The following is a 14,927-nucleotide window of genomic DNA, read 5'->3' as shown; positions in this document are numbered from 1 at the left end:
GTGCACTGGATGCTAGGCGCTTTGTGAAACAAGGTTTTTCCTGCTCAAGAACATGAATTTGGCACCCCCCCCCCCCCCCCCCCCCAACACACTCTCATATATTAGGGCCCACTGCGCATGCGTGAATCTGGCAGTTTGGGCGCGGCAGTAAAATTTTTCCCGGTTGCATCTAGCTGCTTGCTGCAACTGCTTACACAGCCAACAGCCACATTTCTGTAGCCAGAAACGGGAGAAGGTATTACTCATACGCCACTCAACTCCGCATGCGCATGAGCCCCTCGTAACTGCTAAAACGAATATAATGTAAACAGTTGTGACGTCATACTCATCGGAGGCAATTTGTTGTTATGAAGCATTGCACAGTCTTCCTAAAGCCTTTGACACATTTTGCTGTTGGCAAATGCTTGTATGAGCACTGTGTTTTGTTGTTGTATGTGGCTCATTTCCTTTCCAATTTATGTTTTATTTTCGTTTCCCCCCCCCCCCCCCCCCCCCTCGTTTTATTGTTGCAGTATTATTCTGCAGTACCGGGATACAGTAAAATCCTTTGTTAGAGTATCGATTCTTACCAGTCAAAATTACAAAAATTTGATTGAAAACTAAAACAACGAAAAATTCCTGGAATTCTAAAAAATTCCTGGGATTTTCCCAGTTTTCTTCCGGATGAAAAACTTCCCGGGTTTTTCCCGGATCTCCCGGGTTGTATACACCCTGTTATTACATCATGCTACATCTTTCATCTGGACAACCTGTAGCATACAGGCCTCCTAAACAGTACACAGATGTTTACTGTAAACATGGTACAACACATTGCTTATGTAACTTGCAACTTGCAAGGTACAAGACGTAATCTCACAACATTTCTCACGAGGAAAACTGATCTTATTTCTTGAGGTCATTAGACCTACAGAAGCATTATAGCTCTAATCAGTTTTCAATTGTGTGCTACATAGAAGTATGTGCTATGAAAGAGTGATTTTGCACTAAATAACAGTGTAGTATACTCATGGATGCTTTACAAAATATCACGAAATAATTATTCACCAGTCAGTTCCTTTAATACAGCTTTAGAGTCTCATGTATGGAGGTGAAAGAGGAAGGTGTTGAGTCCTGGACAATTCGGTGCCTTGCTGATTTTTACAAGGGAGTGTGTGTCATAGCAGCAATACAAGTCTGTAATTGAGTGTAAGTCTTGTGTTTTTTCCTTGAAAAGTGGTGGCTAAAAGTCAATCATGGCAAAGCTGTTGAATGTCACACAAAAATGGAGCCAGTCACATTGCATAGTTAGTAAAGAACACAAGACAATATCAAACTGTCTTTGACACTTTCTTCAGTGTTCTCCACATCTGTTACAGTAAACTGCTTTATTTCCCTACATTTCTTATCATAAACACACAATCAATGGAAAATCCAGGATGGAATGTAACAATATTATGAGAAGGATAGTTGCTACTCACCATATAGCTAACCAAGCATGACTCTAGACCCGCCCTCACAGATTTATTTCTGCCAATACCTTGTGAGGCTTACTCAGCCTTCAGCTGCAATATTAACAATTGTGAACGATGTTTAAAAATTTCTCACTTAGCTTTTTCCTTTTTTTTCAATTTTTAGAACAAATGAAATTCTTACAGACTAATCATTCACTGGAATTGTGGTGCTGTAGTAGATAAATGCATCTCTATATTCTAGCACTAGGTGACATTATTACTGTGAAGAACTAACTGCCCTTCAGATAAATAAGGTGATTGTGTAAAAAAAGATCCAGCACCAGGAAAGTGCAGAATCTGACTGGTTGTTTCTTTCGAAAAAGAAAGTGACAACAATGAGACAAGAAGTAAAACATTAATTAATCTCCACTGAAGTCCAACTGCCTTCAAGCATAATAGGAATCCATAGTCCCCGACATTGAGGAACATAAGAGCCATTCGACAACAGTGACCATAGTTTATAAACAAACAGTTCTATCAATCATCATAAGAAGACTACCAACAGAAAGTTGCACATAACGAACTTTGAACAACTTTGTGAAAATCTTCATCTCTGCTGCAAACTGCAAGCATCTACTTTTGATTTTTCAAATGTTATTTTTCCTGAGTTTTGACAATTTTGGTTTAGCAGTAGTCTTATTGCATAAGGAACTTTGGCCAGCTTTATACATTTAATATTGGCCATCCATCCTGGCTTTGCATGGGTAGCTGTAAGTGTCTAAGGCCTGATAACTTGTATTCTCGTCTCACAATCTTCACTGGATTCTTGAGAAGACATAGTTCTCAATCTTTTAGCCATTCTGGTGCATTGAAAAAGACTATCATTTTCTAGGCTTTTTAGTTTGTAAACAACAAAGTAAATCAAAATGTAATGAGTAGGCATTAAAATCACAGAACAGACTCAATAAATTCGTTTTCCTAGAAAATAACATAAATAATACCTAGCGAAAGAGGCAAGGGTCTGTAATACAAAGAGTCAACAAGTTTAAATACCTCGGAACCTGGCTTTGTGAAGACTGGCGAACAGACATAAAATGTCGCACTGAGAATGTCCAAATCACCTTCATAAAGTTTAAGAATATTCTTACAAGCACAGGCCTAGACCTAAACCTTGGAGTCCGATTTGTTAAATCCTACATCCGGTCCATGCTTCTATATGGCTCTGAAGGACGGACACTAAATATGACAACAATAAAGAAGTTAGAGCCCTTTGAAATGTGTATTTATTGCAGAATGCTTAAAATACCATGGACTGCATGAATAACCAACACCGACGTACTGGAACAAATGAACAAGCAGCAAGAAATGTTGACAGTGCTTAAAAGAAGAAAAACTGCATACCTACGACATATAGTATGGAATACCAAATATATGCCTCTGCAGTTAATAATAGAAGGGAAGGTTGAAGGAAAAAGACAAGGGCGAAGAAAAACATCCTGGTTGAACAATATAAAGCAGTGGACTCGACTGCGAAGTGTAGACCAGCTGTTTCATACTGCAGTTCACAGAAGAAAAACACAACATGTGGTCGCCAACATCCATTAATGGATAAGAAACAGCAGCAGCAGCAGCAGCAGCAGCAGAAGAAGAAGAAGAAGAAGAAGAAGAAAGAAGCAAGAAGCAAAGCAATGTCATAAAGTTTTTAATACACAAAGCACAGTCAGTAAATCCATATATCTTAACTAAGTAAATTCAATGTCTTTTGTATTCATGAAGATAAGATTGCAGCACTGAAATCTGTCACTGATGCAAACTTCTGAAAAAAACATCTATCACACAGTTAAAAAAGAATAACAACAGTATCTATTGGTTCTTTTGTAAACTAATTTTAGATAAAACTTTAAATCATGACATTTTTTTTACCCAATTTTGATTAAATGAACCCTGTATGTTGCTCCAAGCTGTGCTTAATTTACCTGTGAGAATCCCATGAAAATTTGTCTGGTGGTTTTGGAGATTAACATATTCAAACAAACAGACAGACATGACAGTTTTTTTGTTTTATTTTTAGTATGTATCATAAGTTGTAACTACAGTTACTGTGTACTGTGTAGGGGATACACAGTTAGTAGCACATTTTGAAAGACACATTTAGTTACAAGTTGCATATGTTTTGATTAGATGCCACTTTAGTAATATGTATGTCAATAACAATGCTTATTTATGTAAGTATCTTCATAGATGGCCTCAAGAGAGAAAGTAATCCTCATTCCACGTCATCACACATCCTCGAGAAGGGCTTTAGCAGCAGATGGGAATTAGAGCCACCTCTTTGTATTATCAGCCACAACAGATGCAATTTTGCATCTTACTACTGTGACAGTTTAATAGCAACAGATCAACAATTTCTTTCTGTTCCATATTATTGTCTAATGATAATTTCTTGCCCACTGTTTCACTCAACTAACTGAATTTTGTCAAAGAAGTGATACATAAGAATAGTAAGTACGAAAAGTATAAAATCAACATGTGGATGCCACGAATGCTGTCTGCCTATTTGGTTGTTTTCTGTGTTTTACTGGCTTATGGTCTTTACAGTGACAGAAGAGACCTAAATCTCTTAGTCCCATGGCAGAGGATAAGAAATTTGCAGAGAAATTAGTTACAGAAACATGCAAGTCTCTGGCGTAGATGCTTCCATGTTCAAATACAGAAGACCTTGAGTGATCCCAAAAATGTTACTATATGTGATAGAAATATAATATACACAGATAGATAACAAATCTACTCACCATGAGGCAGTTGGAGAAAATACATATACAAAGGTTAAGGAAATTTGCAAGCTTTCAGAGCTGGTGGCTCCTTCTGGCAGAAGGCTGAAGGGGAAGGAAGAGCGATGAAGAAAAGGGACTCCTGAAGTTTAGGAAATGGGGAGTTTGGAAAAATTGCCTAGAATTCCAGGTCATGGATGACTTACCAGATGGGATGAGAAGGAAAGATTGATTGCTCCTATTCATTCCATCCACTAAGTCTAGCCTGATCTGGTTTCTGGGTGACTTTTCCAAATGTCCTAAACCTGACCTCTCCTTTCACTTCATTCCTCTTCCTTTGGCCCTTTTGCCAGAGGGAGCCACTGGCTCCGTAAACCTGCAAATTTCCTTAATCTTTATATGGGTATGCTCTCCTGCTGTGGCATGGTGAGTAGATTTTTTATCTAACAAGTTACATTATATGTTGAAAAATTGGAAACTGGCTATACGATGACTCGTACAATGATTCTTGGAGCAACACAAGCAACCTTTACAATTTTGATGAGTCACCAAAATCAGAGCACTATTTAGCTTTTCCCCTAGTTTCTCCACTGATCAGAATTTTCAGTGACTTCCTTCACTCCTGTACCTTACATCCTAATCCTCTTACACTCACCCCATTCTATTTATTTCCCTTCATCCTACAAAATGGGCATTTGCCTGTCAGCTCTGCTGCAAGTTTCCTTGTTTCTGTAGCAGGAAAAGTTTTAAATCTTAGTAGTTACATGGCCCTTTATTTCCTGTCTTTTTCTGTGGAGCATGAAAAAAGTTAATTATATTTAGAAATAATTTCTGGGTGAATATGACTAAAAATCATTCTGAGACTTACAGCAAAAGGAATGCAGAAGTATTTTCCCCACTTCTGAGAAAATAAGATCTACACTGCTGCACTAAAACAAAGATTTATAAATGCGAACTAATCATCACAAAGGAGGTGCAAGACTCAAAGAAGTTATCAAGGTTTTTTTTTGTAACATTAACATGCAATAATTGGTACAATATTTAAGCATACCCAGTCTTTGCAAAATTTGTCCACAACTTCACCATCCTTCGTATAGTTGACATTTCTATAGAGTCATGTTCTACAGTGATATCAACAATTGACATATGGAATAAGTATCCAATATCATCGATATGACAAACACCTGAAATAAAATGATCAAATAGCAATAAACAAAAAATTTCAGAACATCTGTGACAGTGTTAAAACTAAGTTTATATTTGTGCACAGAAATAGTAACAAAGTAATTACCAGGAAGATGAGATGCACCGACAAAACGTTTGAAGACACCCAGAACACTATCAAACCCAAAATTATAATAATATAATGGGCTGCGACTATACTTCACGTGGTAATTTGCTGTTTGGTACACTCCGTGTGCGAAGTTTATATCAGTCTGCAACTAAAGGCCAGAAAAAGCTCATCGATATCTCGAAATTCAAATGATATACTGAAACAGTCATGTAGAAAAATTAATTTCACATACATTTACATAATCCATTATGCTATCTTTTGTGAGTGCTTTACCATCAAAGTAAAACTGTCTTATCATATCACTGGCTTTCTTCAATCTTTCACTTTCTCTCAGTTCCATATCCTCCGGCACAAATCTTTCAAAGTCTGCGTCTATTTCTTTCAGTAACTCTGGCTTTTTTAGAATATCTGAAATATTTAATAAGTATCAGAAGTTATTAATTTTAACAACCTGTACAATGGAAACTATGAGGATGACATACTTCTAAGCTCCATTAAGCCTTCATGAGAAGTAACTCCAGTTAGGTAAGGCACATCACAGAATTTTCCTGATTTTACAATATTTTGTGGGTTATCAGGTAGGAAGACTTCTTGTGAACTGCCGGAGTCCTTTTCTGGTATTGGTAAAAATGGTATGCTGTTTCCTCTCCGTTTGTCCTAGCATAGAAAAAATAATAGTAACAACAACAACAACAACAACAACAACAATAATAATAATAATGAGCTAATTTACACTATCTCCAAACTCTCCAACAGACAGAGAAAATCATCATACGTTCAGTGTAACAGTTTGAGCACCAAGTAAGCTCACTGGACAAAATATTAAGAACCCCATTAAAGACGCAGATTAGCCACTTTGGAATGCTGCATGTGGTGCGCAAATGATAACTGGCAATTTTATGGCTCTCAACTGTAACTCGTGGAAGTGAAATGGTGTAGATGTGCCAGGTGGTAGTATGGAATCAGCGCAGTAAGGTGGGTCAACCTGGAGAGGTAATAGAGTGGCAGAGAGGAGCTATCATGTTATGACATACCCATGAAAGCACCGTGAATGAAGTTGTCCAATTTGTTAGTGTGCGACCATAGACAGTCCAACGTCCCTACAAGGTGGGCAAGTAAGAACAGTGATCATAAAAAGATTCTAACCAACAGGGACTGGAGATGAGTGCCGCACCTTGTCAGTGACAAATGGTTTCAAATCAGCTGCTATTGTTAGTGAATGCAGTTCCATCTCAACCAGTTCCCAAGTGGACATTGCAGAGGCAACTGCACATTGTGGTCATTTGGAGTCAGGTACTTCACAAAAGATCATTGGTCATAGTGGTACATAAAGTGCCCAGTGGGCTAGATAACACAAAAACTGGACAGTAGCCGACTGCAGGCCTGTAGTGTGGTCTGATAAGTCATAATTCTCTCACTTTTTCAAATCCTGTAAGGCCTCAAGAGCACTGGCAACCCAACAGATAGAAAACCTGCATTGTGTGGAGGATGTAGCTGAGGACAGAGTTAGTTCTGTGACGTTTTGGAGGCACTTTTCCTAACATGACGTGGGCCCACTCATTCAGGTCACTATGAGCATTAACCACGATGTTTATTTTAACATTATCGGTGGCCCAGTGTTGCCCTTTATAGCACATCTTCATGATGAATATTGTGTGGACACTTCTGTCTTCTAAGATGACAACAGCTGGGCTCACAGAGCTACACACATACATGCCTGGTTTGACAAACAATAAGGTACCCTACAGATCCCTGCTTGGCTAGCTAAATAACTTATTTTTAATCGCATAGAAAATGTCTGGGACTATTTGGAACAGCAGATGAAATATAGTAATCAACAAACATACAATATGGATTTAAACATCAACAAATGGCTTCAGCTGGATATGGCGTACCAAAGGAAACTTGTGGACACTCTTGTTTGCCAAATTAAGGAAATTTCAAAGGTTTCAAGTGATATTACATGATATTAGTGTGATGTTTCCTGCTTGTGACTAATTTTCTGTCTGGTGTGCTTATTTTATAATGAACAGCACAAAACTGAGTAAGTCTAAAATAATTTCAGTCAACTTACGTCAAGAGTTACTATTTTTGCAGTGCCGTCCACTATCTGTTTTGGAGTGCAAGTCCTGAGAAAATCAATTAGCACTTTTGGGTCATTTGTTTTACATCCCAGCACAGCACCCAAGGCAAACGACCTCTCCTTCAAAGTTTTTCTGCTTGCCCAAGGATTAAAAATAGAACCACTCTGTGCAATTGCTTTGTGAAAAAGTCCTAAATAAGAAAATATATTTAATATGTAACTGTATTAATAGGTCTAAATATTCAGTGAATCAAAAGCTATAATGACACAAACTATTCATAGGTTTGCATTGTATATTTTATCATCAATTTGGGGAAAAAAAAAAATCTGCAAGAAACTTTGAAACTCCCTGAAAATATCAAACAACATTTCTTTAAACAAATGTGCGACAACACAATACGGAAAAGTAAAGGAAAAAACGTCAATGAAAATAACTTGAGTAGCAATAACCGCAACAAAATTATATTACATTTATTTCTAATCTAACTTCAAATGTGCACGCTACAGAGAACATTCACAAAGAGATATTGCACACGTAACATTATCGTATGGCATATTCCTCTCTCAGCTTACTCAAAGTGCGTACAGATAATGTACACACACACACACACACACACACACACACACACACACACACACACAGACGGTGATTAAAAAAGTAGTTTACAAACTGACATAGCACATCGAGCATACAGCAAGGATCAGTAATTACACAGGAACCGAGGGTTGTAAAAGCCATCCGGAGCTATTAAATGGCACTGCAGTTATTTAGTCACATGCTACAACTGGACACCCACTACTGGAGATGCTCAAAGTTTTGTCCAGATGCATTGAGACACGCTTGACATTGACGCTCCAGTGAATGGAAACTCCTCTTAAAGATACTTGAAGATATCCTGGTGCCACAACAGTCCTGTCCACTAGGTCCTCCAGTGATGTAACAGCTGTTTTGTACACAAGGCCCTTTAGATACCCCATTCCCACAGGAATAAATGTATTTGGGACAGATTGGGTGATTGTGGTGGCCATGTGACTAGCCTCCATGCCAATCCAGTGGGCAGGAAAGGTTGCCGACCGATGTACCATCACTTGTCCGCTGAAATGCATGGGGGTTCCATTGTGCTGAAATTGAATGTTGTGGTGAATAGGCATGAAACATCATACAGCATGACCGGCAGAACATCTCGCAGCAATACAAGATATGTGCAACCATCAAGTTGGTGTGGGGGAATGTACAGTCCAATTAAACAGACTCCCACGATGCTAGCCCACACTTTACGGGTAAATTTGCATTGTGAGGTATCATTGGTGAAAAGGAGACTCACTGTGAAGCTCTGGTCTGCAATCGATTCCTGCAGAAATCCCTGCACAAATCTCATATGCTAGTTGTAGACCCCTCAGTTGCAATGTCTGGAGGCATTGGAAATGAAACAGATGCTGACCTTCGTCGTGTACAATGGACGGACAGTTGGGCGATATCAATTGTCACATGATATTCTCTGTTTCTCTCAAACACTATGAAGCTTTACCACAATATCTTGGGAATAATACATGGTACCTTCAGGAGAATGAAAATTGTAGTTTGGTGTAAATAGAGTATGACGACTGATCAGTACACCCTTGCTAGATCTTTTTATTTCTATGGGGTTTTGTAAGCAGCAAAATGGTGTACTGCAAATTGATTCATTTTTATAAGATGTTTCCAAAGCAGGTATCACAAAAGGAGAACAACATAACAATTACAAATGAGCTCCAATGTTCTGTACTATCAACATTGTAAGGGAAGCTCAAAATGGATCACATATTTGGTGTCATGTAGTTAAAACACACACAGACAGAGAGAGAGAGAGAGAGAGAGAGAGAGAGAGAGAGAGAGAGAGAGAGAGAGAGAAGATATGCATATGCTACCAAAGGCATTCTAAACAATTACTACCTTTTGACATTGGAGATATCAAATGGTATTGTACAGAGGCACCACCAGCACTTTCACCAAATATTGTAACATTATTTGGGTCACCACCAAAGTTTATGATGTTCTGCTGAATCCATCTGAGGGCAGCTACTTGGTCCTTAAGGCCATTATTGCCTGGTATAGTTGCATCTTCCAAACTTAAAAAGCCTGTTGAGAAACAAACATTTGTCCACTTTTTAAACTACTACATTATGTCTTAAAATTAATTAAAGCTTACAAAGAAATAGGCCTGTAAAATATGCTTCACAAAAGATATGTTCCGTCATTTCACACTGATTATCTTCTCATGGAGAAAATGCTGATATTCAATAGAATTACAGAGTTGATTCCATTTTACAACTGCCTGAATTTTAATCACTTGTGCCACCTTTCTGTTACAACTGCTTTTTAGTTTTTGAACTGCCATCTGACTCATTCACCCTTCTATCTGTTCATTATATGGTGTCAAAACACCACCTATCCATGCACAAACATTAACACACAAGGAAAACAGTGTATTAGTTTTGTAGACGAATAATACGTGAAACTGCCTACAACAGTCATGTTATCAATGCTGAATGGTACATTTTACACTCAACAGTAAAGTAATACAAGACTGCTTGTAAGCGTTACTGACGTGGGAAACTTGAAATGTTTATTAGAGCAATTACAGTGTTTTTCTGGTTTGAGGAAGGTAATCAAGACTACCTGCTAATTTGACCAAGAGAACTTAAGCAATGTTTCCACAAGGTATTTACCAAGAGCTCCAAGACGGTAATTCAATGTGACTACAATAACATCAGCAGCAACTAAATAATCTGGACCATAAAGATCAGTGTTTCCTGATCCAAATCCAAATCCACCTCCATGAAACCATACCATAACAGCTTTCAGTGACTCATTTTCTGAAGGAATCTGTAATGTATTACATTAAAACATATTTATTAGTAATGCCAAAAATCAGAATTACTCATCATATGAATTTTTTTTTTAGTAACAAAGCTATGAAAGCTTTACATTTGCACAGTTACACTAGGAGATCAAATGTGATTTTATCGCTTTTTATTTTGCTTTCACAATGGGTATAAAAATTAGGGGCCAGGCAAATGAGGACGCATTACAAAGTGTTGTACTTAATGTAAATAAATGTGCTTCTGATGAGGATTATCTGGAAAATACTTGATCTAACAATGAAAATACAAAAATAGAGTTTAAAAAATAATTTACATTTCCTAGTGCTCCAATGACATAACAACACCCTTGAAGTGGTTCTATGGTTATTCAATCATTCACTCCCACATCATGCTCTGTCAGTCCCATCAGGGAGGAGAGCCTTCACAGATGTGAAACAAGTCGTTATACATTAACAGGCAGAATCAAACACTGCTGGCTACTTCTGCAAAATATATTAACAACAAATTATAACCAGTGCTGATCTACCCAAACCAATAATTATAGTAATTGCTTCTAGATTACTTTACACAGGGTGGTCAGTGAGAGTCTGAGAAGCTTGTAAAGGAGTTGCAGGGTAAGCTGTGATGAGGAGTAATTGTTTAACAAAAAAATTGGCATGTTTTAGAGTTAATTAGGCCACTAAGTGCACAAATTCAAGTGGCATGCCAGATAAAATTAATGCCAACTGTTCTCATAGCCTAGGTGATATTGCACGAGACTGTTCAGCCCTTGGTTCAGGTCCAATTCCAACTACCATCACATGTCCAAGTTTTGCATCATTCTCTTGTTCAGTTTTAGGAAGGCAAACCAAGAACACATTTGGTGACTGTCCCTGGCAGGTCACTTGAATTTGTTGCACACAATGGCCTGACTGACTAACTTCAATGATAATTAACTCTGAAATGGTGCAATGCAAAGAATTTTTTTCTTGACAATTATTTGTCAGCACAACCTACCCTGCAACACAATTACAAGCTTTTCAGACCATTTCTGACCACCCTGTATCGTTTGTTAGGAGAAAAATGGCTACTTTGAAGAAAACAACTGCTGTTGTTACTATATAATACTTCAAACAAAGCATATAGACTCTACACAGACCAATATTAACTGTCTACATGGAGTTTGACTATTATAGGTACAAACAAAAGGGGCAAGTTTAGGACAGTGAAACAAGCAAACTGTTGTCCTGTCTTGCCCCTTTCATTTGTACCCATAATAGTCAGTAGTCAAACACTCTATACATATTGGCAAAATCAAGTTCTGTCAGATACAAATATTAGAATGAGGTAGAATTTACATTCCCGAGAAAAAGTATTCATGTACACAGGGTGTCCCACCTAACTCTGCAATCTCACATATTTCTGGGAAAAAAAAAATTGCAACTGGCAGGGATGAAACATGTCAGAGGCTCGCACAATGGGCGGGAATGTACAATCCACAAAAGTAACCAAAATTCTTTTCAATACAGTGTTACATTTATTTAAATGGGATGTGTATGTTTTTCTACCAATTGGACAGTGAAGGCAACCCCTTGCTCTGCGCATTACACCAGAAACTGGAACCACTGCCATCCTTTTTCAGAAGGTATGAAATTTAGAACAGTGAAACCAAGCCTGTCATCACTATTTGTACCTCTAATTTTCATTTCAGTAGATAAGATATACAGGTGCCATTTAAAAATTTGTATTTAGTGTCGAACGCTATGTTTGTTTATTTTTATGGATTGTATGTTCCAGCCGACTGTGTGAGCCTTGACATGGGCGCATTCCTGGCCAACTGCATTTTTTCATATTTAGTTTCAATTCAGAAATACATCAAGTAATGGAGTTAAGTGGGATGTCCTGTATTGTAGGACTGGCTAATGAGGTGTTCTTTTACTTTGTGTTTAAATATTTAGAGATTTGCTATTTCCTGCCTGATGTCCAGTGGCAACTTGCTATAGAATTTGCACCAGACTATAAAACTCCATTCTGAACCCCAGAGAGGGATGCACAGTCTTTATGGAAATTATTTCTGCTTGTAATATTGTGGTTGTGAATTGCTAAGTTCATCCTAAATTCGCTCTTGTTATTTGCACAAATACCATAATGGAGTATATGTACTGGCATGTAAGTATAAGAAGTCTTATCTCCATGAAAAGGCTTCTGCAAGATGTACGGTTATCAACTTTGCACAGTATTATTATTGCACATTTATGTATAATAATGACTTTTTTCATCTCAGCTGCAATGTCCCAGAAGATTAAGCCACAGGACAGAACTGGGTGAAAGTATGCTAGCAATCTCGCCTGCATATCAACACAGTAAGAGAAACTTCACAGTTTAAACCAGACAGAACTGTGCTTTCTGGTTAACTTATCCACATGTTGTTGCCACCTCCGTTTATTATCCACATTGATGCCCAAGAACTTCATACAAGGTGCCACACCCAGTGCATCCCCACTGATGCCTACTTCCAGTACCTAGAAGTCAATTTTCTTTGTTTAGAATTCCATAACATTAGTTTTCGCGCAATTAAAGGTTAAAGTGTTGACTGTGAAGCAGTTGTAAACCTGTTCCATTAGTCTCCTGGCTGTGTCTAGTACGGATATCTTCGGGCTTTTTACAAATATACTTGTGTCACCAGCAACCATGATAGTTTCTGAAGAGCTCTCCACTGTCCCTGGAAAATCATTTATGTACACAAAGAACAGGAGTGGGCCAAGCACCAAATCCAGTGGCGCATTATATGTAATGTTCTCCCACTCTGAATTGAATCTCATTACTCCATAGTTTCACATTTCTCTCATATTGTAATACTCTTAGTACTGTAGTAATGAGACTGAGGTATTCTAGAACACAATACATCAAAACTTAAAGTGTATAAAAGAATAACAAATGTCATATTGTGATACCACTTAATTCTGTTTTAAATTAGCAATTTCTAATATTAATTGTTAAAAATACCGACAATGTAGAATTTGTAACAAAAAGTGTTTGTATTTGTCGAAACTAACCATTAGATCTATATTTACATTTTAAGCTGTGTGAATTATTACACTTCAATAATTTTACATGTCATTCGTCATTGTAAATTAATTACAAATTATGCCCAAAGATTCTAAAACTATTGACATTGTTATAATGAATTATATGTTATCATGGCTGTAACTGTGAGTTAGTTACTACTGGGAAGTCAATATGACAGTAAGGATTTTGTGGTGGTAGAATTTTATAGTGTGTTAGCAGTTGCTCACAAAGTGTTTTTCTTTATGAATTCAAGTCACTAAAAATGTAGTTCAATTACTTATTACAAGAAAAAGTTACTGTCCCTGAATTGAAAGTTTGCATACCATTATCTTCCTACAGAAATAACTCTGGCTATCTGAGACAATCAGAAATGGATAACAACGATCTCAACAAATAATTACATCAGATAAATAAAAATAATGAACAGACATACATCATTACCTGTTCTAATAATTAGTAACTGAAAATATGTTTTGTTCACAGCCTTTTGGCATGCTATCAATGAACTGGAAATTTTTGACTGTATTAATTTATTCTAATGACATGTTTACGAACAGAAAATGTAACAGTAGTCAGAAAGACTTTGATTAGTGACATGGAGTTTGTGTTTAGGGAGAAAACTAAGGGTTACATCTGCAAAATAGGCTGAATGTTGCACCAGTGCATGAGAGGGGAAATTGATTTTTTTCCACTGCTCAACTCTTTTTGAGGTCAGGAGTTATGTCTTGATGAAAAATAATCTTTTTATGTAGAGTATGCCTCATTCCAAAATTTGGTATTCATTGTGATCAAGAGATAAGAATAATTTCCCTCTTATTTACTTGTTTCCAAGCACTCAATTTACAAATAACACTAGCCAACAGTGAAAATGTACCTGAGGTGAATTAAATGTATGGTAAGTATATTGACCACGGTGATAATAAAAACGACAATGAAAATCACAAATTATCTCTCATTTCCAAGTTTTAGGGGGTGCATGTAGTTATAACTACATTTTACCAGCATTCACGGTCAATCCCTACCCATATAGGCTGCAAAATCCTGCTGATGGTATACAGGGTGATGAAGTTTCAGGCAACAATAGCTGTGTGTATTTTGTCACTATTTTTAGTCCAGGCTCGTAGCAACAAGGGATGGGGAAGAGGAAGAGAGGAGCAGAGCATGCTTCATTTAAGTATATTTTCAGTCTGTTACAAACTGTGTTCTATTAGTGTGCTGTGAGAAGTGCAGTTATGCTTGTTGTCATGGTAACTCCTGTGATTCAATATGCCTTGCAAATGAACAACCAGTGCTGGCTATTTCTGCTACATTTGCAGACAGGCTACACTGAAATTGCAAAGGAGGTCAATAATGCCATATATTAGGAAGGCTTTTACAGAGTGTGCTTTGGCTGTGAAATCAGGGGCTTCTCGTGTGTTGCGTATCTTGTGTCTTGC

At 37.4% G+C, this 14,927-nt stretch overlaps 1 protein-coding gene across 2 annotated transcripts in view; it reads right to left on the bottom strand.

Annotated features, from left to right (window-relative positions):
* The window catches only part of LOC124592299 (juvenile hormone esterase-like), a 106,008-nt gene that overhangs the window by 18,496 nt on the left and 72,585 nt on the right, over positions 1-14,927 (bottom strand). For both annotated transcript variants that reach the window (XM_047131822.1, XM_047131823.1), the window contains exons 5-11: positions 10,288-10,444; positions 9,512-9,697; positions 7,570-7,769; positions 5,978-6,152; positions 5,728-5,903; positions 5,493-5,643; positions 5,253-5,385 (exon numbers count right to left, since the gene is read on the bottom strand). In XM_047131822.1, coding sequence (XP_046987778.1) covers positions 5,253-5,385; positions 5,493-5,643; positions 5,728-5,903; positions 5,978-6,152; positions 7,570-7,769; positions 9,512-9,697; positions 10,288-10,444 — 1,178 coding nt within the window. The remainder of the gene's footprint in view (positions 1-5,252; positions 5,386-5,492; positions 5,644-5,727; positions 5,904-5,977; positions 6,153-7,569; positions 7,770-9,511; positions 9,698-10,287; positions 10,445-14,927) is intronic.

Source organism: Schistocerca americana, chromosome 2 (genome assembly GCF_021461395.2).
Source record: "Schistocerca americana isolate TAMUIC-IGC-003095 chromosome 2, iqSchAmer2.1, whole genome shotgun sequence".
Lineage (NCBI taxonomy): Eukaryota > Metazoa > Arthropoda > Insecta > Orthoptera > Acrididae > Schistocerca > Schistocerca americana.
This window is presented reverse-complemented; position numbering and strand designations above follow the sequence as displayed.